General features: G+C 32.8%; 4 protein-coding genes and 3 non-coding genes across 7 annotated transcripts; 4 read left to right on the top strand and 3 right to left on the bottom strand.

Moving 5' to 3' along the window:
* Nucleotides 1–1609: 1609 nt before the first annotated feature.
* Nucleotides 1610–1681, top strand: TRNAH-GUG. The gene has a single exon. It is a non-coding gene; the product is annotated as a tRNA-His (tRNA).
* Nucleotides 1682–7764: 6083 nt separating this feature from the next.
* Nucleotides 7765–8577, bottom strand: LOC110610099 (mitogen-activated protein kinase kinase kinase 20). Its single transcript, XM_021749971.1, has one exon. It carries the CDS (start codon nt 8575–8577, stop codon nt 7765–7767), a length of 813 nt encoding a protein of 270 aa, XP_021605663.1.
* Nucleotides 8578–8843: 266 nt separating this feature from the next.
* On the top strand, nt 8844–8915 carry TRNAH-GUG. Its single transcript has one exon. It is a non-coding gene; the product is annotated as a tRNA-His (tRNA).
* Nucleotides 8916–10389: 1474 nt separating this feature from the next.
* Nucleotides 10390–13193, top strand: LOC110610108 (F-box protein SKIP5). Its single transcript, XM_043959862.1, has 6 exons — nt 10390–10446; nt 11038–11172; nt 11265–11308; nt 11991–12027; nt 12165–12223; nt 12748–13193. Exons 1-6 carry the CDS (start codon nt 10390–10392, stop codon nt 13094–13096), a joined length of 681 nt encoding a protein of 226 aa, XP_043815797.1. The 3' UTR covers nt 13097–13193.
* Nucleotides 13194–16287: 3094 nt separating this feature from the next.
* LOC110610118 (mitogen-activated protein kinase kinase kinase 20) lies at nt 16288–17100 on the bottom strand. The gene has a single exon (XM_021749994.1). It carries the CDS (start codon nt 17098–17100, stop codon nt 16288–16290), a length of 813 nt encoding a protein of 270 aa, XP_021605686.1.
* A 266-nt stretch (nt 17101–17366) lies between these two features.
* TRNAH-GUG lies at nt 17367–17438 on the top strand. The gene has a single exon. It is a non-coding gene; the product is annotated as a tRNA-His (tRNA).
* Nucleotides 17439–20291: 2853 nt separating this feature from the next.
* LOC110612953 (V-type proton ATPase subunit c2) lies at nt 20292–22373 on the bottom strand. The gene is made up of 3 exons (XM_021753825.2): nt 22159–22373; nt 21770–22055; nt 20292–20667 (listed from the first exon to the last, which is right to left on the bottom strand). Exons 1-3 carry the CDS (start codon nt 22235–22237, stop codon nt 20535–20537), a joined length of 498 nt encoding a protein of 165 aa, XP_021609517.1. The 5' UTR covers nt 22238–22373; the 3' UTR covers nt 20292–20534.
* Between the last annotated feature and the right edge of the window lie 4534 nt (nt 22374–26907).

Raw genomic sequence — 26907 nt, forward strand, 5'->3', positions numbered from 1 at the left:
TCCAGATCCTTTCCCTAAAGATTTAATCATTTAAAAAATGGAAAAAACAATGATCCTTTTCCCTTCTTCCTTTTCCCAAATAGAACAGAAAATTTAAAAGGTACAGCAATTTTATCATAACAGGGTCCCATTTGAAAATGATCACATTGCAGGCCAATTCACTTCGCTTCATGTTAATTTGGACATTGCCAAGTCTTCAAAATTAGCTATTCTTTACAAAATTTACGTTGCTTTCTTCCATTCTTTTTGTCTTTCTTGCTTGTCTCACTCTTCATATATTTTCCACTTTCTGAATGTCCACCTATTCTTGTCTCTTTAGGCAAATAATTGCACCCCATCTGGTGAAATTCTAATGCCACAATATTATTAAAAAAAAAAAGAAAAAAAAGAAATGCTATTCGTCATTTCCAAAGCAGCTGTATGGATTAAAGCAGCTCCTCCTCAGTTTGATTGTTATTCCTTGTTTTCTCTATATTTTTCTCACCAGAAAAGGAAAAGAAAAGAAAGCAAAAATATTCTGGGTTGTTTATGGATGGCAATTGCTTAGACAGGTTATTTGGTTCAATTATTTTCTGGGTATTAATGGGTCTCCAAGCTGCAGGCACTGGAGGATTTATAGTTCTGGCAGTGACTATGGACATAAAGTATATAGATGCAGAAGACAGTCCTGGAACCACCTTCATAGCTATCAGCACAGTTTTTGCCATTCCTGTGGCTTGCTTCTGCTTTCTTTTTGCTGGTGCTTCTTTCTTCAATGCATTTCACAAAGTTTCTTCCAAGAAAACTCTATCTAATTGTTTACCTTCTTTGCCTACCAAGAACAAGATTGCAGCTTTGCCGGCTGCTTTGATTCCACAGGAGGTTCAATCCATGGTCTAGCTCCCATGGTATCCTTCATTATTTGATCTCTTTTTTTTTTGTTCATTTTTAAATACTATTTAAGTTGTTCTTGGTTCACTATAATCTAAGCTTTTATAACATGATTTATATACTTTGTTAAAAATTCAAAATATGTTGTTAATAATGGTTTTGAGCAATTAGCTAATGGACATAATTAAATTATCCTAAATTACTTTAATATCATGCACAAAATATGTTAAAAATATCACCAAAACCAAGATTTGGTGTAGCAACGGTCACTATTATTTGCTTTGTGCTAATTTTTCTTATTCCATTTAACTATTTGAGAAACATGCAATATAAAAGGTGATGCAGAAAAACTTAAATTGGCCAAGAATCTTATTCTGCTAGTCAGATGGTTAGAAAATCAGAGCTATCAATTTCTTGCAGAAGAGAAAAACTTGCCGTTACACTTCACATCAAGAACACCGAGCCATAAGATCCCTTCCTTAAACACTTGCCGCGAACCCACTGCATGGTGATTGAATTAGATGATTTGCTTATGATTTCTAAACTAGTAGTTGTACGCTGTCATCGTCTGAAAGAACAGATATTTGTGTATATGTGCGGGAATTATGATACTTAGTCCTTCAGGTTTCCTTCTCTTACCATGAAAAGGAAATGCTAATAGAAATTAATCAACACTCCTTATTCTTGTGGAGACTGATTAACTTTGAAATTGAATTTGTTTTATAGCAATAAAACCAAAGTGGCTGTAGTTTAGTGGTAAGAATTCCACGTTGTGGCCGTGGAGACCTGGGCTCGAATCCCAGCAGCCACAAAAATTGGTTTTTTAATCCAACTTTGCAATTGACGCGTTAATCAGAATGTTGAATCCAAATTAAGCCTCACCTGGGCTCGAATCCCAGCAGCCACAAAAGTTGTTTTTTAATCCAATTTTGCAATTGACGCGTTAATCAGAATATTGAATCCAATTTAAGAGGCTTAATTTATAACCCTATATATAAGGTGTGCACTGTTTAGTTGGAACCGAAATAACTAATCGAATGGTTTGATTTTAAAAATAAAATAATTCAGTTGAACTGAATCGACTAAATTTTACCATAAATATTACGTTTTATTATAAATTTATATTCTCAATCTTAAATATTACGCGTATCACTTCTTTCTAGCATATAAAGTCAGTCACGCGGCTCGCCACCTACCTTCCTCTCACTCCGTTGAAGCATCTTAACTTGATTCCGCAGACTCACTGCGACGACTCCTCACCACTTCACCAATCACCAAAAGTCATTCTCTATTCTCGTCCTCCAGTCATGCGGCCATTCACCCATCCAGTTGCCAAAGCCAGAGTCTTGTCTCCGTCCCTTGCGTCTCTCTCTCTCACGACCTTCGCTTGAATCTCTCTCTCACAGTCACGATCTCTCCGACGCTATCTCAGATCTCATCTCAGTCTTCAATTCTTCTCCATCTTTCTCTGTCATGTTTGGTCTTTCATCAAATCATCGTGGTCCTCAGCCATCCATCACAACTTGCCTCTGCCATCTGGTCATCTCAGTCAGTGAGTACGTATCTCTCTCACAGTCTTCGACGCTATCTCAGATCTCAACCCAATCTTCAACTCTTCTCCATCTTTCTCTGTTGTGTTTGGTCTCTCATCAAATCATTGTCATCCTCAGCCGTCCATCACGACTCGTCTCTCTGCTATCTAATCATTTCGGTGAGTAAACTATTTTAAATTGTAATGCCTGTGACCAATGCATTAAAACTTTCATAAAATCTTAGCGTCAATAGAATTGAATAGTTAAGAGTTATAATAGAAAAATATTTAGAGATTGAAATTCAATGATTGAATGGTCCTTACTGTTGGGTGTTGGCTTGATGCTTGACATTGAATGGTCCTTACTGTTGGCTTGATGCTTGATGCTTGGCATTGAATGGTACCTGTTCCCTGAATTGTAATACCTTTAAGCTTTGTGAATTCAATCCACCATAGCAGACCTTTCCCCCCAAATGTTGGAGTTCGTTGGAGCAATGATTGTGCCATCTAGCTGGGAAAAAAAAGAATTCAAGTAATTAGTTCCTTAATATCTAGTGCACTGCAGTAGTTTACTTCTGAATGGCCTTAGGACTATGATAGCATATGGGTTGCATATTGAACATTTAAAACAGACATGAATGCGTCCAACAGTTGCATCCGATTTCGAGGAACACAGATTAGAATGCAACATCTTATTGGACTTGTTTGTCACTTTTACCTGAAATACAATATTTTCTTTACCGTGCATTACAATTTCTTGATACCATATTTTAAATAGATGTCTTTTTCTTGTACATTTTCTGATTACATTATAAAATTATATTATAAAATTATATATGCAAATGTATAATTTTTACATATTTTTTTATGATTAATTGATTGGATTTTATGATTATTTAAATATATTAAATTCAAATCAATTATTATTAAGTTTAAATTATAATATAATTCAATAAAGTTAGAAAAATAAAATACTGATTAAATAAATTCATAAAAAATTTAAAAATCGATTTTAAACCAAATTGAACTGAATCAATTCTATTCAGTTTGGTGTTCTAGCTTGTTTAGTTCGGTTCGATCTATAAATTGAATAAATTCAGATAAATCAGTTTTGACCGATTTACTAATTTTACCTTTCAAATTGCTAATTAATATGTATTTTATATTTTAAATATGTTTTTAATTTTAATTACTAATTTTAAATGTGATTATAGCAGCAAATAATTATTTATATGAACACAGTTAAAATATCACTAATATTATATTTGTAGTAAAAGAATCACTAATATAATTTTTTTATAAAATTAACTTTTAATATGATATTATGAGATGCATATAACAATAACAAAAAAAAATGCTAAATTTCTACCGTTATTTATTTTTATAGTGACGATTGAAATAAAAAAAAACAAAGAGGTAATTAATTGATATAAATTAAATTTTACAGTAATAAATAATTTCACTAATTTATTATTTGTCTTTTTTCATAAGTTATCGGCTACCTTTGTTTTCACCGACTTCAAGTTTTTTTCTCTGTCCTATTTACTTTTGGGAAGCGTTATTTCCCGTATTTTAAAATTATTTTTCTTTTTATTTTATAATTTTTTTTCTTGAACTTTCCTTCTTCAAATTTACTTCTCTGTTTTGATAGAACTCATGCTTATAACTAAATAAATAGTTGCTAAATATTTAATCACTCATAGAATAATAGTCGAAAGCCTCTCTCTCGATAAAAAATAATATATATTTAAATTAATTAATTATTCTATCCGTTTTATAATATTTATTTTTTTATTGTTTTAAAATTATTATTCAATTTTTTTAAATTATAAAAATATATAAATTTACTATTATAATTCTATTTTATTTATTTTTATTTTTAAAAATATTTTAAAATATTTTTAATATTTAATAAAATTTAATGTATTTAAAATAAATATAATTAAAAAATTATATTTATTAATATATATATAAAAAAAATAAAGTGAACAAAAATTGTAAAATGAAAAAATAAAATAAATACTGTCAGATTTTTCTGTATTTTTACTTTTGATAGTAAAATGGTTCATTTATTTTTAGGAATCCAACAGTTTAGGCCATCAATATTTGTTGTCTCATACAAATAAATTTAGCATTTTATTATTTTTATTCATTTTATTGATTTACATATATTAAAAAATATAATTTTTTTATTATATTCATTTTAAATATATTAAATATTAAAAGATATTTTAAGAAATTTAAAAAAAATAAAAATAAGATAAAATTAAATAGAGTTATAATAATTAATATATATGTTATTATAATTTAAAAAAAAGTAAAAAATAATTTTAGAATAAAAAAAAGAAATGAATAAAAATTATAAAATGAAAAGATTAATTTATTAGGAGCTTTTCTTTATATTTCTATTTAATGTGCATAAAACATAAAATAAAATAAGTATATATAATTAAATATAACATAAAATTCATTATTTTAATTATATTAATAGTCTCATTAATCCGTTTGAAAATATTTATAAATTTATTTTTTTATGTAATGAAATAAATATTTAATTTTTTTAGTTAAAATTAAAATAATTTAATTATTTTCTAATTAAATTTAAATTAGTCTCTGACTTAAATTTAAATATTGTTAGATAATTAAGTTTTGTAGAATTCATTTTAAGTTCTATCAAAACTTTAAAGAATTGGTTTTTAGTTATAACCAATCTTATGAAATTTAATTTTAATAATTGAGTTATAATTTTTATTTAAATAAATATAGAAAATATATAATTCAATTGAATTCTATAAAATTTAAGGGTGAAATTGAACCAAATATGATGTACTTCGATCTAACAACAAATAAATAAATGGTATTTGTGTTTAAGAATTTTGTTAACTCAAAGAACTTTTTTTGTAAAAAAAAATATCTTAAAAAATTATTTAAAATAAAAATAATTTAAGAAAAGCTTTATTATCAAGAAAAAATATTTTAAATAAACAATTAATCTTTTAGGCTCAATATAATTCTTTTTTTCTGTAAACGAATGACGTGGAACGTGATAAAAAAAGATAGTTGTAGGGGTGAGTATTCGGTCGGTTTGGTTTAAAATTGAATCGATTTATTCATTGAAATTTTAGTATTTATGAAAATCGAACCAAAACGATTTTGGTCAGAAATTAAATTGAACCGAACCGCTCGGATTCAATTCGATTTCGATTTTTAATAAATTTTTTATTTTTTACACTTTATTTTTTAGTATTTTAAAATTTAATTAAAATATTTTAATTTTAATATGATTTAATTTCTCTATGTTATTGAAAATAACATATTATTATCACTAGTTGGTTCGATTCGATTTTTTTCGATTTTTTCTAATCAAAACCGAAACCGAATTGAAATAACTAAAATTTTTGAAATTAAAAACCGAACCGAATCGAATTGAATAAAAAATTAAACCGAATTTTCAAATTAATTCGGTTCGGTCGGTTTTTTCAGTTTGAACCGAATACTGCTCACTTCTGGATAGTTGTGTCACTCCTATAAATACGTAGTGGTCTAAGAAAAAAAAAATAGAAAAGGATTATAGGGAAGAAGAGTCGGAAACAGAGGGGAGGTGGAAAAGAAAAAAAAAGAAAAGGGAAAAGAAAAAGGGAGGGAGGAGGGAGAGAGGAAAGGGGATATCCACTTGGATTTGTAGTATCTCTTCCTTTTCTCAATCTCATTTCAGCAATGAGAAGAGAAGAAATATCAAAGATTGGGAACATTTTAAGTTCGTAAAGCTTCAAATTTTAACATGGGGCTGCTGGAAATGAAGTCATTTAGTTTCATCATCAACAAGCTCACACATGAGAAATGCTACGTAATCCGTTTCTTTTATTTTTCCTGTTCTCTTTAATGAGTTTCTAATGTTTATTTGTGAAAGATTGTGATGTAGTAATGATTTATTAATTTGGGTATATATTATTTTGTATGGTTTCATACTTTCTACTAATTAAATTTGTTTATCAAATTCCAACTTGTATACGGTGTCGATCGGTCATTTTACAAGTATCAATTGTCCCAGTTTAGAATTAGCGGACTATTATCATAAACTTTAGGGGAAGAGTTTTCACATGTTTATATATACCAAGTCCATCAATCGCTCGCAGAATTTCATTTGAAATGCGTCACATAATGCATCACCTAATTACATCTATTAAATAATTAACTTTTTTAAATTTTATTTTTATTTTGAATCATTATCCAAATAATTTAATAGAACATATCAATTCATCAATTAACTCCTAAATTATGAATCCACATTATTTTTAATTAATTCGACCATTCACACTATTAAAATCAAAAAATATAACTCACTGGATGGTCAAATAAGTATAAAATGAGTATTCAAACTCTTTGGTGCTTGTGTTTTTGGAATTATTTGCGATGTTTATCAATGAGATTGTGCTTCCATGAAGCAAGTGGAAAATAGAAATCCAAATTTTATCATGTACATATGCTAAAGACCTAGACAATAGCCTTCCCCATGCATGGCTGCATGCAACAATTCTCAAATGTCGGTGATCCATCATCCATAACCTTTGGTTTGATCTGAGGGATCATAAGGAGCACTAAGATCTTGTGACTTGACCTCAAGCCAAGCCTAGAACAGCATCAAGGTGGTATGAAATCACCAAATCCAAAGTCACGTACGTTTCACAACATGTTTCAACAAAATATAAAATCACATGGAGCATGAAAGAAAGAGACAACCTAGACAACCTATTAATGGGGTAAAACTATTCAATCATAATAGTTTTACAAGAAGAAGGAGAAGAAAATACAAGTAGATAACCAAAAATTGTGGACACTAATTTTGCAAGTTTGAACTATTTCTATGTAGTAGAATACAACAAAAATATCATAAGACATGGCTTTACTTTCACAAAAAAATAACAAAAATTACAAACACAAATAGAGTAACAAGAAGTTTGAAAAAACGAAGATTTTATAACTAAACAAAGATGATCACAACCATGGAACATAGACTTTTTTCTTCTTCCTCATTTTTCTAGTTCTTTCCAACTCTTTTCTCTTAGCTCTCTGCACACCTCTTTTATTTCCAGCAGCAGCTTCTCCCTGGGAAAGGTTGCTTCCTTTAGTAAACATGGCCCCAGAGTTGCAACATGCATATATATGGCTTTACTTTTCTTGTCCACATAAAAATTTATCTACTCAAATCTCATCAATTTCCAATACAATCCAAAAATTTTTAAGAAATACGAAGAGGAAATTTAAGTCCTAAATTTAACGAAATCAAAAGAGAATAAAATAAAATACAAACGGTGATAATAAAGATAATAATCACCCAATTGTTGTGAGAGTTGCTCCTCGGTTTAAGTAAACTTTTCCTCGACAATAAAAGGATGATTCAAGAGCATATCAGCTGTCCACCTCTCATAGTATTTTCTCATGAAACACTTGCTTAGGAAATCCTTCCCTTCCCTTGACATATTCTCAGGTATGTCAGGCGATCCACTCTCAAGCACCAAACGGTTTAATAACCCTTGCATGCCCAGTCCCTTGCATGGTGGATTTCCTGTGATCATCTCAATCACAACACAACCAAGAGACCAAATATCCAAAGCTGGTCTTATCACAGAAATCCCTACGGATTCAGGAGACATGTACAAGGGAGTTCCTCGGAAACTACAGGGTTTTCCCAAATCTCTTTCACCAAGTTCTTTGGCGAGGCCAAAATCTGCAATCTTGAGCTGACTCAATCCTTGTTCAGAAGGGAAAACTAGGATGTTGGCAGGCTTAAGATCACAGTGAACGTATCCATTTTTATGTATGGAAGATAAACCTTTAAGAATCATTCCAGCATACTGCCTCACATCATTCTCAGGTATTTTTCCTCCATAAGTTTTGTTGATCAAGTCCAAAAGACAGCCTCCAGGTGCAAACTCCATTAGTAGGTTGTAAACTGTGGTAAAAAACTCAAGACTCAAACAGGATCCATAACATTTGACAATCCCTTCAGAGCCAAAAAGACCGAGCAGGATCCTCCTTTCTTTCATTAGCGAAGAAGATTTTCTGAAGTAGGCAGACTTAACAGCAAGCAACGGCCAATCAGGGGTGGTTGGATGGGCCAAGAACACCGAGCCATAAGATCCCTTCCCTAAACACTTGCCGCGAACCCACTGCATGGTGATTGAATTAGATGATTTGCTTATGATTTCTAAACTAGTAGTTGTACGCTGTCATCGTCTGAAAGAACAAATATTTATATGTGTATATGTACGGGAATTATGATACTTAGTCCTTCAGGATTTCCTTCCCTCACTATGAAAAGGAAATGCTAACAGAAGAAATTGATTAACACTCCTTACCCTTGTGGAAGACCGATTAACTTTTGAAATGGAATTTGTTTTCTAATAGAAATAGAATAACGTATGCTAATATGACGCGACCGGTGGCTGTAGTTTAGTGGTAAGAATTCCACGTTGTGGCCGTGGAGACCTGGGCTCGAATCCCAGCAGCCACAAAATTTTTTTCTAGGCTTAATTTGTATTTAGGGCTTATTTAGATAAATACTTATGTCAGTTATTGATAGTTTTTTTTATAATTTTACATTTCAAATTGCTAATTATTATGTATTTTATATTTTCAATATATTTTTAATTTTAATTGCTAATTTTAAATGTGATTATAGCAGCAAACAATTATTCGTATGATCACAGTTAAAATATCACTAATATTATATTTGTAGTAAAAGAATCACAAAAATGCATTATTTTTCTTATTTTAAAATTATTTTTCTTTTTATCTTATAAACTTTTTTTCTTTAACTTTCCTTCTTCAACTTTACTTCTATGTTTTGGTTGAACTCATGCTTATAATAAATATTTAAATTAATTAATTACTTCATCCATTTTATAATTTATATCTTTCTTTTATTGATTATTTTAAAATTATTATTCACTTTTTTTTAAATTATGAAAATATATAAATTTATTATTATAATTTTATTTTATTTTTAAAGAACCTCTTAAAATATTTTTTAATATCTAATAAAATTTAATATATTTAAAATAAATATAATTAAAAATTAATAAAAAATTATATTTATTAATATATGTGAAAAAGTAAGGTGATAAAAATTATAAGATGAAAAAGTAAAATAGATATACAAAATAAAGAAAATATTTTAATTTAAACGGGACCTATGAGATTTTTCAATAAATTTAGTGTATTTTTACTTTTGAATAGTAAAATGGTTCATTACTTGGAATGCAACAGTTTAGGCCATCAATATTTGTTTTGTCTCATAAAAATAAATTTAAGGTACTATAATTTTTATTTATTTTATTTTTTCTCATAGATAAAATATAATTTTTTTATTATATTTATTTTAAATATATTAAATATTAAGAAATATTTTTAAAAATTTTAAAAGTAAAATAAAATTAAATACGATTATAATAATCAATATATATGTTACTATAATTTAAAATGAAAAGTGAAAAATAATTTAAAATAATTAAATAAATAAAAATTATGAAAATAGAAAATTTAATTTATTATGAACTTTTCTTTATATTTCTATTTAATGTGCATAAAACATAAAATAAAATAATTGTATAGTAAAGCTATATGAGTTAAGTATATATAATTAAATATAACATAAAATTCATTAAAATAACTATGATGATCTTAAATTCAGAAAATAAAATTTTACGGCGTGAGTATAAGTTTTTCTTTTTGTGAGAAAGGTGTTTCTCTCCTTTTATCCCTTTTTTTTTATTTGCTAGTGATGTCTTTCGGCCTTTCTGCTATAGTGCCGCATGTCTTTGTCATGCAGGTTTGTATGTATGGAAGTATCTAAACCCCTTTCTCCATGCTAGACGTTTATTTAATTTCTTCCGGTGTACATGTGAGCAGAACTGCAAAATGATATCACCATACTGATTTTTTCCCGTTGGATTTGGGCCCCAGAGAAGCCGGCCTGCTTTGCTTATATGGGTCAGACTCTGAAATACTGGGTTAATCGGTTTAAGAGACCTTGTGAGTTTTGGGTCAGTTCTTGTATTCTTAAGACCTACTACAAAAATGGAGGAGATCACTAACGGACTTCACCAACGGATTAAAGTCCGTTAGTGACACTAACGGATTCACCTACGGACTATTTGAAATATATTCTCCACTAACGGATGAATTTATCCGTCAGTGATCCGTTAGAAAAATACTAACGGATCTTTTACCGTTAGAAATCTGTGGGTGAAATAGTGAATTTATTATTTATTTCGTTTTTTCACTAACGGACTAAGCTTTCCGTTAGTGAATTGTGGAGCCAAATAATTCCTAAATCGTGTGTTTGCTTATTGATGAACCATTCAGCCATTCCTATTCTCTCACTGATTTCCACACCGCCGTCGCCTCCGTACTCCATCAGGCTGCTGCTCACCTCCCGCCAGAGGCACCACCTCCTCTCGCCGGTCACCGTCCACGACAGACGGAGCTCAAGGAACGTTAATCAAGAAACATAGGTTTGACACACGCCGTTGGTTCATTCTGCGGCCCGCTTCATGTTCTGCTGATCTGCTGCAGATCCCGAGCTGCACATGTTTCTGCAGCTCGCCTCTCTTTGATTCGCTGGTCCTGATCAGGTCACGTCCTTAAATGAAATCCCTAATTCCTTAAAATCAAAATCACTGAAATCTGAAGTTGCCTCCAACCTTTCCGTCGTTCACTGCCAAGTGCATCCATCGTCCGCCGCCATCAACGGTTCGCCGCCATCAACGGTTCGCCGCCATCGACCGTCGACAACGGAGCTTATTCTCAGCATCAATATCCACGGGCTCACTGAAATCGGAACTTGGGTCCAACCTCTCGGCCGTTCACTGCCCTGTTCATCCAATGTCCACCAGCCATCAAAAGGTTCGCCGCCATCCATCGTCGAACTTCCCACTCCACGATTTCAAATTTCTTAGATTTTTTGTAATTTTTTGCTTGTTTAATTTTTTGCTTGTTTAATTTTTTGCTTGTTAATTTTTTGCTTGTTAATTTTATGATACATTTATGCTTGTTTAATTTCTTTGCTCAAGTCGTTCCCATCATAGATTTTTTTTTCAAGCCCTTTTTTTTTCCCTTGCATTTTGACATTGCACCTGCTGGTGCACTTGGCAAGTGCACCAGCAGGTGCACAATTGGAAATGCCCCTGCTGGTGCACTTCGCAAGTGCACCTGCAGGTGCACAATTGGAAATGCACCTGCTGGTGCACTACGCAAGTGCACCAGCAGGTGCATTTTGAAATTGCACCTGCTGGTGCACTTCGCAAGTGCACCAGCAAGTGCACAATTGGAAGTGCACCTGCATGTGCACTTCAAATTGCACCTCTGATGAGTATTGATATTATTGATATTATTGCACCTCTGTGGGTTAAATTATTGATATTATTGTTCTCTCTGATGAGTATGGATGTGTTGACTTAAGTAAAGGTATCTTTGAGCAAATCTTTAGAATTAACTAGGTGAATTGGAGTAGTTATTTAAATTATTTATTCTTTTTTTATTCCATGCAACTGTGATATTTTAATTTTTCTGCATTTTTTTTTTGAAGGTTTTCCAGCACAACTGTGACTGAAGTTTTCCAGCAGGTGCACTTGAAGTGTTTACACTGTTATGCTAATTTGTTAATCTTGTTCTTTGATTTCGTAAAGCAAAGTAAAAGTTAACTTCTGGAGTTATTAATTCTTCCACCTGTTCACTGTTTATCTCAACTTACTTTGTTCAGATTGGTGGAGGTGAGGCTCCTGATGAAACAACACTCTTGTGTTCCCGAGGTTCAGACAGGTATGCAGGACGACAATTGCATTGCTTTGCCCTTATCTTGTATCTCATTGGATTTCAGTTTAACTAGGACAATCCGTACATTGCATGTAAGTGACCATGAACTGGAGTTTAGGGATGATGCATTTATTCCAGTATACCAATAGTGAAGGATGATACTTCCTGCATTCTTGACCTTATGCTATGAGCAATATCTTTCATGCTTATTGTGCCTGTTATAGCATCATAAAACATGTTGAAATTAGTTATTATCATAGTTAGTAGCTATCACAAAAGTACCCATTCAATATCATCCTATTACCTTAAATATCAATATTAAGGCTCTGACATGCATGCAATTCTTGAGTAATTGAGATGTGGTTGTCTGCTGCTTGGTTTATCAGACTGATAAAGATTTACAGATTTCCATGCCTAGCTCTTCACTGCAAAATTTCATTCTCCAACATCTTAGAGTAGACTCTTACAGGTCACTATCCTTTAATTTCCATCACAAGACATAATTGGTACTGTTGTTATTGTTTTTGCAGTGCATTGGAGTTCCTGTCCACTTGCAAATTGGCGAACCTAACAGTGAAGGCAGAGCTTGGTTGTTGCTTGCTTCATAGAAGTGGAAGGCTAACTATAGATGGCTGCATCCTTCAATGTGAGTCAAACCCTTTGGACTATCTCTCATGCCCAATCGTGACTACAGCTGGGGGGAGTGAGATTTTCTCCTCCTCTGTGAAGACTAGTTGTGATGGTGTTTCTGTTTTTCAAACTCGGATAGAAGGGGGTTCCAAGGCTGTTGTTACAAGTGGGAAGCTGGCTTTGCAGCGAGTTCGAGTCATCTGTTCTCGAACTTGTGTTTATTTCTGGTTTGATGTAGAAGATAACTGATGACATCTCAAGCTAGCCTGTAACATAATGAACCTAGCTTTTTATTTATTCTCATTGTTGAATTGATTCTGAATATAAATGCTTTCATTCAAGATAATTTCAGGGTTTTAAGAATAACCAAGAGTTACTTTGATGTCTACAAATCAGAGTTTATCTTCATAGTTATTGATTGCCAGGAGGCCAAGTAACGTTACCGGGAACACATAATAATGTATAAAAATAAACGGGTTTTCAATTTTATGGATCACCAACGGATTACCAACGGAATTTCCGTTGGTGACACCAACGGAAATTTTCGTAGGTGATCCGTTAGTGTCACCATCGGAAATTTCCGTTGGTGTTCCGTCACTGTCACCAACGGAAATTTCCGTTGGTGTTCCGTCACTGTCACCAACGGAAAATTCCGTTGGTGATCCGTTGGTGTCACCAACGGATAGAAATTTCCGTTGGTGAATAATTTACCAACGAGGATTTTGCAGACGGAATGAATCCGTTGGTGATCCGTTAGTGATATTGATCACCAACGGATTTTCAATGTTTACCAACGGAAATATCCGTTAGTAAACATCAAAATTCTTGTAGTGACCGGTCTCGCACAAAGTAAAAGAGTTCCAGCAATCGTCAAATTATATGAATAGTGTTTTAATCCATTTGAAAATATTTATATTTTTTTTTACGTAATCAAATAAATATTTAATTTTTTAATTAAGACAAATAATTTAATTATTTTCTGACTTAAATTTAAATAGTGTTAGAGAATTAAGTTTTGTGGAATTTATTTTAAATTCTATCAAAATTGAAAAAAAATAATTTTAGTTATAATCAATATGAAATTTAATTTTAATAATTGAGGTGTAATCTTTATTTAAATAAATATATAAAATATATAATTTAATTGAATTCTACAAAATTTGAGGCTCAAATTGAACCAAACATAATTTACTTCTCTAACAAAAATAAATGGTATTTGTGTCTAAGAATTTTGTTAAAAACACTCAAAGAACTTTCTTTGTGAAAAAAATGTCTTAAGAAAATTATTTAAAATAAAAATATTTTTAGAAAAGCTTTATTATCCAGAAAAATTGTTTCAAAATATTTTAAATTTCTATTAAAATATTTTAAATAATAAAATTTATTCTGTAAAAGTGTAAGCACTCAAATATTCACTTGATTTCAAATTGTTAGTTTAAGTTATTAATAGTTTCGTGCTTAATTATTATATATAATTTTGTTTTTCTATAAATGGATAATGCGAATGTGAGATGTGATAAAAATAGATGGTTGTGTCACTCAGTTGTCTAAAGAAAAACAAAAAAGGAAGAAAAGGATTATAGGGAAGAAGAGTCGGGAAACAGAAGGGAGGGGGAAAGGAAAAAAGAAAAGAAGGAAAAGAGAAAAAGAAAAAGGGAGGGAGGAGGGAGGAGGGAGAGAGGAAAGGGATATCCGCTTGCATTTGTAGTATCTCTTCCCTTTCTCAATCTCATTTCAGCAATGAGAAGAGAAGAAATATCAAAGATTGGGAACATTTTAAGTTCGTAAAGCTTCAAATTTTAACATGGGGCTGCTGGAAATGAAATCATTTAGTTTCATCATCAACAAGCTCACACATGAGAAATGCTACGTAATCCGTTTCTTTTATTTTTCCTTTTCTCTTTAATGAGTTTCTAATGTTTATTTGTGAAGGATTGTGATGTAGTAATGATTTATTAATTTGGGTATATATTATTTTGTATAGTTCCATACTTTCTACTAATTAAATTTATTTATCAAATTCCAACTTGTTTATGGTGTCAATTTGATCATTTTACAAGTATTAATTGTCCAGTTGAGAATTAGCGGGCTATTATCATAAACTTTAAGGAATGAGTTCAATCGGAAATAATTTTCTCACAGAAATTTCAAATTGAAGAATTTTCACAGGTCTACATGTACCAAGTCTATCAATCGGAAATAATTCTCTTAAAGAATTTCATTTGAAATGTATCATCTAATTACTTTTATTAAATGATTATTTTTTTTAAATTTTGTTTTTATTTTGAATCGTTATCCAAATGATTTAATGAAACATATCAACTCATCAATTAACTTATAAAATGTGAACCCATATTATTTTTAATTACTTCGACCATTAACACCATTAAAATAAAAAAATAGACTTTGATATAAGCTTTATAATTCAATGGATGATCAAATAGGCAGAAAATCGCAACACCAAGTCTAAAACCACATAACATAGTGGGAGAGATTATCCGCTACAAGCAAAAGAAGCATATGGGAGGACACTTCCAAAATTATTAATTTCAGGCAGTAAAATCAGTATTCAAACTCTTTGGTGCTTATATTTTTGGAATTATTTGCGATTGTTTATCCATGAGATTGTGCTTCCATGAAGCAAGTAGAAAATAGAAATACAAATTTTATCATGTACATATGCTACAGACCTAGACAATGAGTCATAAGCCTTCCCCATGCATGGCTGCATGCAACTCAAATGTCGGTGATCCATCATCCATAACATTTGGTTTGATAACCTATTAATTAATGGGGTAAAACTATGAAAGAAAGAGACAACCTAGACAACCTATTAATGGGGTAAAACTATTCAATCATAATAGTTTTACAAGAAGAAGGAGAAGAAAATACAAGTAGATAACCAAAAATTGTGGACACTAATTTTGCAAGTTTGAAATATTTCTATGTAGGATACAACAAAAATATCATAAGACATGGTTTTACTTTCACAAAAAAATAATAAAAATTACGAACACAAATAGAGCAACAAGAAGTTTAAAAAACGAAGATTTTATAACTAAACAAAGATGATCACAACCATGGAACATAGACTTTTTTCTTCTTCCTCATTTTTCTAGTTCTTTCCAACTCTTTTCTCTTAGCTCTCTGCACACCTCTTTTATTTCCAGCAGCAGCTTCTCCCTGGGAAAGGTTGCTTCCTTTAGTAAACATGGCCCCAGAGTTGCAACATGCATATATATGGCTTTACTTTTCTTGTCCACATAAAAATTTATCTACTCAAATCTCATCAATCTCCAATACAATCCAAAAATTTTTAAGAAGTACGAAGAGAAAATTTAAGTTCTAAATTTAATGAAATCAAAAGAGAATAAAATAAAATACAAACGGTGATAATAAAGATAATAATGACCCCAATTGTTGTGATAGTTGTTCCTCGGTTAAGTAAGCTTTTCCCCGACAATAAAAGGATGATTCAAGAGCATATCAGCTGTCCACCTCTGATAGTAGGGTCTCGTGAAACACTTGCTTAGGAAATCCTTCCCTTCCCTTGACATATTCTCAGGTATGTCAGGCGATCTACTCTCCAGCACCAAACGGTTTAATAACCCTTGCATGCCCAGTCCCTTGCATGGTGGATTTCCTGTGATCATCTCAATCACAACACAACCAAGAGACCAAATATCCAAAGCTGGTCTTATCACAGAAATCCCTACGGATTCAGGAGACATGTACAAGGGAGTTCCTCGGAAACTACAGGGTTTTCCCAAATCTCTTTCACCAAGTTCTTTGGCGAGGCCAAAATCTGCAATCTTGAGCTGACTCAATCCTTGTTCAGAAGGGAAAACTAGGATGTTGGCAGGCTTAAGATCACAGTGAACGTATCCATTTTTATGTATGGAAGATAAACCTTTAAGAATCATTCGAGCATACTGCCTCACATCATCCTCTGGTATTTTTCCTCCATAAGTTTTGTTGATCAAGTCCAAAAGACAGCCTCCAGGTGCAAACTCCATTAGTAGGTTGTAAACTGTGGTAAAAAACTCAAGACTCAAACAGGATCCATAACATTTGACAATCCCTTCAGAGCCAAAAAGACCGAGCAGGATCCTCCTTTCTTTCATTAACGAAGAAGATTTTCTGAAGTAGGCAGACTTAACAGCAAGCAACGGCCAATCAGGGGTGGTTGGATGGGCCAAGAACACCGAGCCATAAGATCCCTTCCCTAAACACTTGCCGCGAACCCACTGCATGGTGATTGAATTAGATGATTTGCTTATGATTTCTAAACTAGTAGTTGTACGCTGTCATCGTCTGAAAGAACAAATATTTATATGTGTATATGTGCGGGAATTATAATACTTAGTCCTTGAGGATTTCCTTCTCTCACTATGAAAAGGAAATGCTAACAGAAGAAATTGATTAACACTCCTTATTCTTGTGGAAGGCCGATTAACTTTTGAAATGGAATTTGTTTTTAAATACAAATAGAATAACGTATGCTAATATGACACGAAGGGTGGCTGTAGTTTAGTGGTAAGAATTCCACGTTGTGGCCGTGGAGACCTGGGCTCGAATCCCAGCAGCCACAAAAGTTTTTCTTTTAATCCAATTTTGCAATTGACGCGTTCGGTCAATAATTTTTTTCATGAGAAATTTTTTTAAAATAAAATAAAACAAAATAATATTATAATATATTATAATAGTTATCATGGTCTAAAAAATAAATAACAATTTTAAGATAATAAAAAAAATATTAAAAATTATGAAACAGAATAAATAATTATTATATATTTTATATTTTTAATATATTTTAAATTTTAATTGCTATAATTTAAATGTGATTATAGCGTCTAGCTTTAAACAATTATTTATATGAATACAGTCTTTTTAATGTGATATTCTGAGATGCACATAACAATAATATGAAAATTAAAATGCTAAATTTCTGTAGTAATTTATTTTATAGTGACGATTGAAATAAAAATAAAATAAGTAATTAATTGATAAATAATTTAAATTTACAATAATAAATAATTTCACTAATTTATCTATAATAATTTTTTTTGCTACATTTAAAAAAAATATTAATGATTTGTCCTTTCTGTGCTACCTTTATTTTCACCAACTTGGAGTTTTATTTTCCCTCTCCTATTTGATTTAAGAAACCATTATTTCTCTTTTTTTAATTTCTTTTTCCTTTTATTTTCAAATTCCTTTTCCTTATTTTTTGTTAGAGCTTTCCTTTTTCAAATTACTTTTCTGTTTCTTTAGAAGTCACACTTATAATCAAATACGTATTGCTTAACATTTAATCATTTATAAAATAATAGTCCAAAGCCTCTTTGTCCCAATAGAAAATAATAAACACTTAAATTATTTAATTAGTTAAAATGGATACATAGAATAAAGAAAATATTTCCATTTATATGGAACCTATAACATTTTTCAAATAAATTTATGTGTTTCTCTCATATTTTTATATTATTAAATTTCATTTTTAATAATTTGATATGTAGCTAACAAAATAAGGTTAATAATTAATAGTGTATTCGTTTATGAGTGACAGTTAATTTTTAAAAATAAATATTTTTGTGATGTCGGTTTAATATTAAAAATCAAATTAATTATTAATTCATTAATTTTTATCATATTTATTTTAATAAATTAAAATAAAAATAAAAAAATTGAGAAGCTAAAATTTAACTTAATGTAATATGATTTCGTGGGGAAGCTAGTACAATCAATATGCACTTTTCAATGGTGATATATTAATTTAATGTAAATTTAAATTCAAAAATAAAATTTAACTAATACCCTATAATATGTAAATCTCCTCTAACCTTATATTCCGAGTTTTACTTCAGATAATAAAATATTTCGTTACTTTCAAAAATCCAACGGTTTAGGCCATCAATGTTGGTTTTTGTCTCATAAAAAAGCATTTGATTTTTTTTATTCGTTCCAAATTTTATGTTATTTAACTTTTTAAGCAAATTATTTAATATGAGCTTTTCAATATGTCTCCATTTAATGTGCATTAAAAATAAAATAAAACAATTTTATAATATATGAGATGAGTTGATGATATATAATCAAATATAATATGAAATTCATTATTTTAATAATATTAATGGTGTATGGTTAGTCCGTTTAAAAATAATTATAAATTTATTTTTACATAATGAATAGATATTTAGTTTTCTAGTTAAGACTAAAATAATTTAGTTATTGTTTTCTTATAAATATCAAGTAAACATTTTTTAACATGCACATAAAAATTACATTAATAAGCTCCAATAAGAAGAGAGTACAAAAATTTATAATTGGAAAGCAAAATAAATTACAACCAATAAATCTCAATCACAAAACAACCCACTCCCATCCATAGAAAACCTAGGAGCAAAACCGCAAATGTTGCACCAATGGTGAACCACCATCCAAAACCACCACAAACGTCGGCAATTCTCCAAATTCTGAAATCACTTGGTTACTTCTAAATAATCAGCCCTTTTAGATCTTGCTTTTATTTTAAATCATCATCCAAATTGTTCGTCAAAACATGTCAACTCATCAATTAACTCATAAATTGGCAGCCATTATTGTCCCAAACTTGAACATTCGCATAAGAGCCAAAAGATGAATTTTGATATGCTCTTCATCGAATCTAAATTTTATAAATCAAAGCATAAAAGTTTATTTTAACCTATGGACGTGACCTTTTCACATCCAATTACCCAAAACATAATGGGTTTAGCCTAATATAGATGCATGACCTTTTCACATCCTACTCCTTGCAGAGTCGCACGAGGTGAGATCCTGCAACCTGTGATTTTCGAACCTGCAATATGTATCTGGTGGATGTTCACATAGGCAGAATATCACAAGACCAAGTCGAAAACTACAGAACATAATGGGAGAGATTATCCGCTAGCAGCAAAAGAAGCATCTGGGAGGGCACTTCCAAAATAATTATTATCAGGCAGTAAAATCATTACTCAAACTCTTGGAGCTTATATTTTTGGGATTATTTGCGATTGTTTATCCATGAGATTGTGCTTCCACGAAGCAAGTATAAAATAAATCCAAATTTTATCATGTACATGTGCTAAAGACCTAAACAATGAGTCATAAACCTTCCCCATGTATGGCCCCACGTAACAATCCTCAAATGTTGGTGATCCATAACCTTATGGATTGATCAGAAGGATCATAAGGAGCAGTAAGACCTTGTGATTTTACCTCAAGCCAAACCTAGGACAGCATCAAGGTGGTATGAAATCACCAAATCGAAGTCACATTTCACAATATGTTTCAACAAAATATAAAATCACATGGGACATGAAAGAAAAAGACATAACCTATTAGTGAGGTAAAACTATTCAATCGTAATACCACACAAGCCGATGATTAGAAAATAAGAAGAAGAAGAAAAAGAAAATAAGAAGAAGAAAAAGAAAAGACAAGTTTATACTCAAAAAACGCGGACACTAGTTTTGCAAGTTTGAACTATTTTTATGTAGAATACAACAAAGATATCAAGAATCATGCCAACTTTATTTGAAGGGCCCACTAATAAATTTGAAGGAAATCACGTGCATGACAAATAACTTGATAAAACACATGCACTATCAACTCGCATCACCAAACTCAGAATAACTTGAAGTGATGCGAACAACCAGGCATCCTATTCAGCTCTGGATTGGCCAGCTCGGGAAGAAAGGATGATGCCAACAATGAGTCCATACAGAGCCAGTGCCTCAGCAAAGATTAGAATGAGAATCATGCCAACAAAAAGTTTTGGCTGTTGTGCATTAGCCCTATAAAAGAAGAAGAAAAATTTTAGCCAGGCTTCTTTTCAAGGTTGGAACCTACACATGCAGAATTTTACAAGTACCTTTAAATTAAACAATGATTAAGAAGAGCCTGTGCTCAATAAGCATAGAGACATGCTTAATTAGTGCTGAATCTAGAGCTTCGCATCTAACACGAAAACTATGAAACCAATACAACATAAGGCAATTTGAAAAGTCTTGGGGTAATCAGGAAAGGTATTACTTTGACTACTGTAGACTAAATTCTCTCGACTAGCAATTAGTTTCAGCACCTCACAAGTAGACAAAAAGTTTTAAGCAACAGTCACATTTACCCTTTCCACATGATAACCTTGTGTTATCCTCATTTAGCTATATGATGAGGCTAAAACAACCAAAATTCTCAACATAATCCTTAAGAAACCGGTAAGATACAAGAAGATCTGAATTTCATGACAATAATCATAGTAAATGCGTTATTGAAGCACACAAATCAAAACCAAATTGACTTTTCATTTATGAGACCCTGGATTTTATTTGAATCCTATTGAAGATAGCATCAGCTACTAGTTGTGATATGTTTGGCAACAGGAAGTGCGTATATTTTGGAATAAAACACCTGTCAATTGCAAGCTCATAGAAAGCAGAAAATGCTCTTTCTAAAGACAATGCAGAATGTGATAGACTAGGCACATTGAAATGGGAATATTCACATTCTTTAACAATGTAAAAATTTTGGATTTTGGCAGGAAAAGGAAATGGTTCCCTAACTAAAAGCAATCTAAAATACCACCACTGGCACAGAGCAATAGAAAACACCAGAAAAGGATAAGAACTTTGTGCATATCATAAGACGTTAAGCCTTAACATGGCTTCTTGTTTCACTGCAAGCTAAATGCTAACATATTCCAAGTTTAAAAGCAACTAATGTAGCTTAAAAATATATCCAAACAGAACAATAATCAAAGTCGGGAACAATCCAAAAATCTGTAAGGGGCACAGGGAGAAAATTTAATTCCTAGATTTAACGAAACCAAAAGAGAATAAAAATAAATACAAAACAAAATAACCAGAATGAAAACTTGTAAAGGGATTGAAGAATAATTACCTAACGCCAGCATCACCAACAATACCAATAGCCATACCAGCAGAAAGGCCAGCGAGACCACAAGCCAGACCCGAAGAAAGGTGAGCGTAACCATCAAAGAGGTAATATGATTTGGCTTTAGGGTTAATCCCAGTGCTAATAATAACAGCAATGATCAAACCATAGATACCGAGGACTCCAGCCATGACTACAGGAACTATTGATTTCATCACGAGCTCCGGTCTCATCACGCCCATTGACGCTACTCCGACACCGCTCTTGGCAGTCCCATAGGCAGCTCCCATACCTAACGAAACCAAATGTAACAATTAAACAATAAGAACATAATTAGATTTAATTGATAAGACATGAACGAGCAATTTAAGAAATAGGGATTATGGTTCGCTTACAAGAGAAAACAAGGGCAGCGGCAGCGCCAAGGAAGCCAAAGAAAGGCGCTGTTTCATCGCCGCTAAATCCAGAGGCCATTAGAAATTGGGGAATTTGAAAACAGATTTGAGGGCGAGATGGAAGATGATGAGGGTTGCGACTTCTGGTCCGAGACGCTCAAATCTCCTCGCAGTCACAGAGACACGTACCGTCTATTTGGGATGGGACAGAGTCAGACAGTGAGAGCAGTAGGTCGGGAAGGGGAAGTTTCCAGCTGGCCCCACGTAACTAAAACGACAACAGAACTAGCGTAATGGACCTTGGTTCGTAGACCCCCCCAAAAAAAAAAATTGGGCTGCGTGGTTGCATATCGTCTTTGTTTATTAAAGAATCTCATTGGACAAGCAAGCGAAAAAAGACTTGAACGACATCGTTTGATCGTAAACCAGGCTACATAATACGATCTCAGGCTCAATAATTTTTTATATTTAAATTAAAAAAAAAAACTATTTAAAAATATGAATAAATTAAATTTTAGTACCTAAATTTTAAAGTAATTAATGAATTAATCTCTCTATTTTTAAAATCAAATATTTTAACCCTTAAATTTTATATCCGTTTAAATCAGAAATCCTTCTATCCAGTTAATTTGTTAATCAACTATTTAAATATTATAAAAGAAGATAATATATTTTAATTTTAAACATATCCTTTCATTCCTAACCTCTCTCTCGCCCCTGTCTTTTGCTCTTCTACAAAAAGGCTCATATAATTCTTTCACTATTAGGACTCTAGACAATATACTATCATAGGTGTGATTGAAGGTGTGATTGCTAGTGCGATTGAAGGCACAATTGCTAGCGTGATTGAATGTATTGATTCTTGAACACGGTAACCACGATTAATTCGGTGTGTCAGATTTAGAATTAACAGAGTTGGAAAGGAAATTATGTCAACCTAAAAGAGGTCTTAAAATCAGTATAAGGATAAAAATGTTGGATTATTTCTTATAGGAAGTCTTTAATTAAGTTTTTAAGCAATGAGAAAAGCAATAGTGTAGGCGTTTGGCATATTAATGAGATCAACTCGAAAAAAATACATAATTTTTTTAACTTATTATTTTTTTAAATAAAATAAATTATTGCAAGTAAATATTTATGATTCAATTTATTTCAAATTAATCGTAAATGAGGTTTTTAATAAATATTTATTGGAGTAGAGAATTAAAGTATTAAATCTGAAATCTTTTAATGATCTGAGATCCAGAGAAATAGGATTTTTATAATGGACTCTGTAAAACTTAGAAAAAGTTTAAACCTAAAAGAGAATTCCTCCTTTTATAGGTTTCTTTTTGTCACTAGTGACGTGCCAATAGAACGAATATCAGTAGACATCTGTCCCTGCCACGCTGATATGGACGTACGTGAGAATCAAATCTCTGCCCCATGCGTAACGGCCTCTGATTCTCCCTGGGCACGGATGGGCGGGTCTGCAAGATGAACGGATGGGTCTTACTCTGGGTTCCTGGTTGGACCGGCCAGGCTGGACCGGGTGAAGGGAACAAGATTGGGCTGAAGAGGGGCTCCCCTATGGAGCCGGAGATTGGGCCATCCCGGTTGAGGCGCGTCAAGAGGGAGCCCGGCTTTACCCTTTGAACGAACCAGACCTTAATCATACTAAGGGCTCGAAGATGTGTGAGTAATGGGCCGATATCGTGGGCCTCATCTCTGATTCGGACGAAGAAATCTCACGGTCATCATTTTTTAAAGTTGATTTACAAAATTTATTTATTTTTATTTAAATTTGTGAGTGTAAGAATAAATATGTTATTAATAAAATTTACAAATAATATGTTTTACTATAATCACATAGTAGTAGATAAATTATAGCCTATTAAAGTTTAACCTCACATTATAACAAGCAGTACGTGGGAGAATATTGCTTAAGTTTTAATGCAGTGTGATTAAGTTTTGGATAAAAAGACAATTACATGATTTTGTTACTTTCATCATTAACGTATTTAATTAATTATTTATCAAAACTGAAAGAGCACAAATGGTTTAAAAAAAAGTTTAATCTTAAAGACATTTTTCCAATCGATTAGGGTTTCTGTCATAATTATGAAATGGAGATGATGGCTTTGAGGAAAAAATTTGAAGACATATTGAGCCACACGTTCATATCAGAGATCATACACTGAAACCAAGTAGATATTGAGGCCAGAGGGAGACAACTCTATATTATGAATGGGATCATCTCATCAATTCAACAAGATTTTTCCCTTTTTTTTTTAAAAAAAAAAAACAAATTTTCTTATTTGAATTTTGAATTTTGATGTAATGATTGATATGATTCAATTTGTAAATTTTATTCTGATGAGCTAAATATGACTTCACTATTTCAATTTAATTCAGTTTGAAATTAAGGATAAAAGTGTAAAAACAAGGAAAGAAGGTTGGTGAGCAATTAACACAAGTACAAAAAGTGTAAGTGCAAGTAATTAGTGTGGGTTATATCAATCATTATGCATATGCCAAAAGCTTGATTTGCTAATAAGAAAGTTTCTTCACTTGGAAGGTCACAAAAAAAAAAAAGCAAAAGGAATCGCAAAGCTACCAGAATCACAACTTTTTGACAAAGCAGGAAGAAGCAACATGTCCAATGAAGGCAAAATGTACATTTCTAGAAACCAAAAGAAAAGATCACAGACACAAGAGCCCATGTCTGTGCAAGTGAAACTCAAGCAACAGAGAGAGAGAGAGATATGGATCTAACCTGTCAATTCCTACGCGTTAATCATTGATATGAAACTTGGACCCCCACCCAGAGCCAGACTTATAAGCCTCTCCTTGATTCACATTTGGAGCCACTCAACTTATCCCACATATATATCTTCTGCACCATATCACTGCTTCTTGCAGGACCCCTCTGCTCGCCTGTGACCATCATTGCCACCTGTTTCTACATATTCACCAATTCTTTCTCCATCAATGGTCCATGTATCTCAATCTCCATTCATGCTTTGTAGAGTTGCAGTTCAAATGAACTACTTCTATCCATCAATATCATCATAACTCTACTTTCTTACTATGCAATATATAGAGACCAATCAACACATGACAGATACCCATTTGGGCTTTGAGTGAAAATGTTTTTTCTTTTACTTAATTAGTCATTTTCTTGGAGAATATCTAAGTGAGAAAATTAGGTTTTTACACAACTCGTATAACTTGAATATGCTTTTTTGGAGGTTTGGACTTCACGTTAATGACTTTTGTTCACCATGGAAGCAAGGTTCACGATCTGCTGGGGAATCATTAAAAATCTTTCCTTGTTTCTTTTTGTGTTTCGTGTATAGCTTTTCCTCGAGGAAGCTAGGAGATCGAGTATGGAAGTTGTACCTCCAATACTCTTTCTTTTGCTAGATATTTATATCTTTCATCGTTTATAAAAAAATAATAATTTTAATATCAATTACCCATGTAGGTATAGTTTCTGATAACCGCTGGATTTCTTAACTCCGGACCAGGGCCTCGACTATAGCCAAAAGCCCATCAAGCAGAGGCCCACACACGCGAGACAAGCCTGACCTGTATGCCTTCAAAGGCCGGGCTCACCCATCTCCTCCATTCAGGCCGGCCCGACCCGCGCCAAGCAAGCCCTCTCCTCTTGGGCTCAGCATCTGGCCCGACTCTCAGCCCAGCCCAGTGTCCAGACCCAACTCAGACAGCCTGGCAGATCCGCACGGATGTACGCATGGAGAGAATCAGAGGCCGTTACGCATGGAGCAGGCGGCTGATACCCTCGTACACCCAAATCTGCATGCCAGAGCCGCGTGTCCCAATCACGGAGAGGCCTTTACACTTCACCATGAGCAAAGCAAAAAGGATAAAAGGGGAGCACCCTCCCCAGACAAACTAAGTTTTTGAGGGAAGTCTAAGAAAGCTGTATTAACCATCATTCTGTAATACAAAACCCTTGTAAAACCCTACTCTATTGGATCTCAGATCATCAATTGGCGCCGTCTGTGGGAAACGAAGGAGATCTTTTCATCACCGGAGTTTCCACTTTCAAAACCCACTGAGATCCACGATGGCAAACCACCAAGAAAGTAACCTTAACATTCCAAATGACCTGAGCTCTGCCCAAGAAGGGCAGCAGTTTTCTTTTTCTAGCCCCACAGCGATGAATAACCAAACACTTGTTCCCCCTAATCCACCACCAAGCTTGGCAGGGAATGCTCCCACTATGACCCTGTCCAACCAGGACATTCAAACCATGGCTCTCCAGTTACAAACCACTGCTCACTGGTTGGGGCAGATAATGCAACAGAGGGGTCTTAGCACCCCAGTGAATGCACTCCCAGTAGTAGAGGAACCCAGAACCAATGAGCCCCGACCCACCTCTGACCACCTCCGAACAAACAGCCATGATGCCGGAGAAGGAGAAGAACCACAGGCCCGAATCCATGCGAGGAGGGCGAAAGAAATGATAGAAAATGAGGAGGCAGATAACTATGCCGCTGAAACAACCCTGGAGACGGGAACGGAAGTGGAAGAGGAAGAGGAAGGTAGCTCGGGAGACGAGAAGATGAACCAAAAATTGCAAAAGTTGAAAGAACAGCTCTTAGCCGAGCTAGGTAAGAAGGATCAAAGCCTAACTTCCTTGCCTACTTCTTCTCCTTTCTCGAAGGTGGTACAGCAAGAGACTGTCCCCAAGAAATTCATGATGCCGTCAATGGCTGCCTATGACGGAGCTGGCAACCCGAG

This window comes from Manihot esculenta, chromosome 1, assembly GCF_001659605.2.
Source record: "Manihot esculenta cultivar AM560-2 chromosome 1, M.esculenta_v8, whole genome shotgun sequence".
Taxonomy (NCBI): domain Eukaryota; kingdom Viridiplantae; phylum Streptophyta; class Magnoliopsida; order Malpighiales; family Euphorbiaceae; genus Manihot; species Manihot esculenta.